General features: G+C 38.7%; 1 protein-coding gene across 1 annotated transcript; it reads left to right on the top strand.

Moving 5' to 3' along the window:
* Positions 1 to 246: 246 nt before the first annotated feature.
* Positions 247 to 1,140, top strand: LOC135211539 (uncharacterized protein K02A2.6-like). Its single transcript, XM_064244842.1, has one exon. It carries the CDS (start codon positions 247 to 249, stop codon positions 1,138 to 1,140), a length of 894 nt encoding a protein of 297 aa, XP_064100912.1.
* Positions 1,141 to 1,410: the final 270 nt, after the last annotated feature.

Raw genomic sequence — 1,410 nt, 5'->3', positions numbered from 1 at the left:
AGCATTTGTTATCAAAAATTGACATAGACCATGAGATGAGCGACCTTGGTGACCTTGGAGGAGGTTAAACTTAATGTAGATTCTACATTACCACCAAGAATATTACCGTGCCGACGTTACCCATTGCATTATCAAAGGTTCAAAAAGAGTTACACTCTCTTGTGAAAAGAGGAGTTTTAATTCCGGAGACTGAACCAACTGACTGGGTTAGTCAAATGGCAGTCAAATAGAGACACATTGGTAAGGATGATAGATTCACTGAAAAATTACCCCGATTCAATTTTAAAGGAAGTAAGAGACGCCACCAGAAACGATGAAGAGCTGCAAGAATTATTGTCTGTAATCAAGGAAGGATGGCCTGATCGCAAAGACAAAATTCCGGAAGTATTAAAGCCTTACTTCGATTTTAGAGATTCCATGAGTTACCAAGACGGCATCATTCTAAAGGGAACTCGTATACTGATTCCTAGTAAACTACGAAATTCCATCAAAACGAAACTTCATGTAGCTCATCTTGGTTACGATAGCATGATGCGACGAGCAAGAGATGCAATATTTTGGCCGGGGATGTCGAAAGAAATAAAGCAAATGGTCAATTCATGTGACATTTGCCAGCAGTATAAACCTCGAAATCAGAAGGAATCTTTGATGGATGTTGATGACGGAGGCAGACCCTGGAATAAAATTGGATTAGATTTGTTTGAGATTGTTGGAAGAAATTATTTAGTCATTGTTGATTATTATTCCTCATTCACTGAAGTAGAGTTTCTAACGTCAACAACTTCAAATCATGTGATAGCGATAATCAAGAAGATGTTTGCTAGATACGGTATTCCTACCCAATTAGTGTCCGATGGAGGACCGCAATTCAGCTCGTTTCAGTTTAAAGTTTTTGTTAAAGAGTGGGGTATAGAGCACAGGATGTCATCTCCGGGACATCCTCAAGGAAATGGGAAGGCTGAAGCGGCAGTTAAAATAGTAAAAAATATGATGCAGAAGACGCATGCAGATGGTAAAGATCAATATTTGGCGTTACTAGAGCTGAGAAATACACCACGTCAAGACTCTAACTTGAGTCCAGCTCAGATGATGTTTGGACGTAAATTACGGTCGATAATTCCTGAAATTATGAAATATTGACAATCCAGTTCTCAAAAAAAAAAGGAAACCCGGAGAGAATCCATAAAGAAATATTATGATAAAACTGCAAGAGATATGACACCATTAAACGAGGGGCAACCTGTATATTATCAAAATCCAGACAAGAAGGGTTGGGAAAAAGGGCTCATTAGCCATGCACAAGGAAACCGATCCTATATAATTGAAGGAAAGGAAGGAGGGATTTATAGAAGAAATAGAATTCATATCCGTCCAACTATACAGGATTCATCGGCAATACCAGAAATGGAA

The sequence above is a fragment of the Macrobrachium nipponense genome, chromosome 4 (assembly GCF_015104395.2).
Source record: "Macrobrachium nipponense isolate FS-2020 chromosome 4, ASM1510439v2, whole genome shotgun sequence".
NCBI classification, from domain to species: Eukaryota; Metazoa; Arthropoda; class Malacostraca; order Decapoda; family Palaemonidae; genus Macrobrachium; species Macrobrachium nipponense.
The sequence above is the reverse complement of the archived record's forward strand: the minus strand, read 5'-3'. Positions and strand labels throughout refer to the sequence as shown.

Excerpts from the sequence above, each read along its gene's own strand:
- LOC135211539 (XM_064244842.1), top strand. The coding sequence starts at position 247 with ATGATAGATTCACTGAAAAATTACCCCGATTCAATTTTAAAGGAAGTA.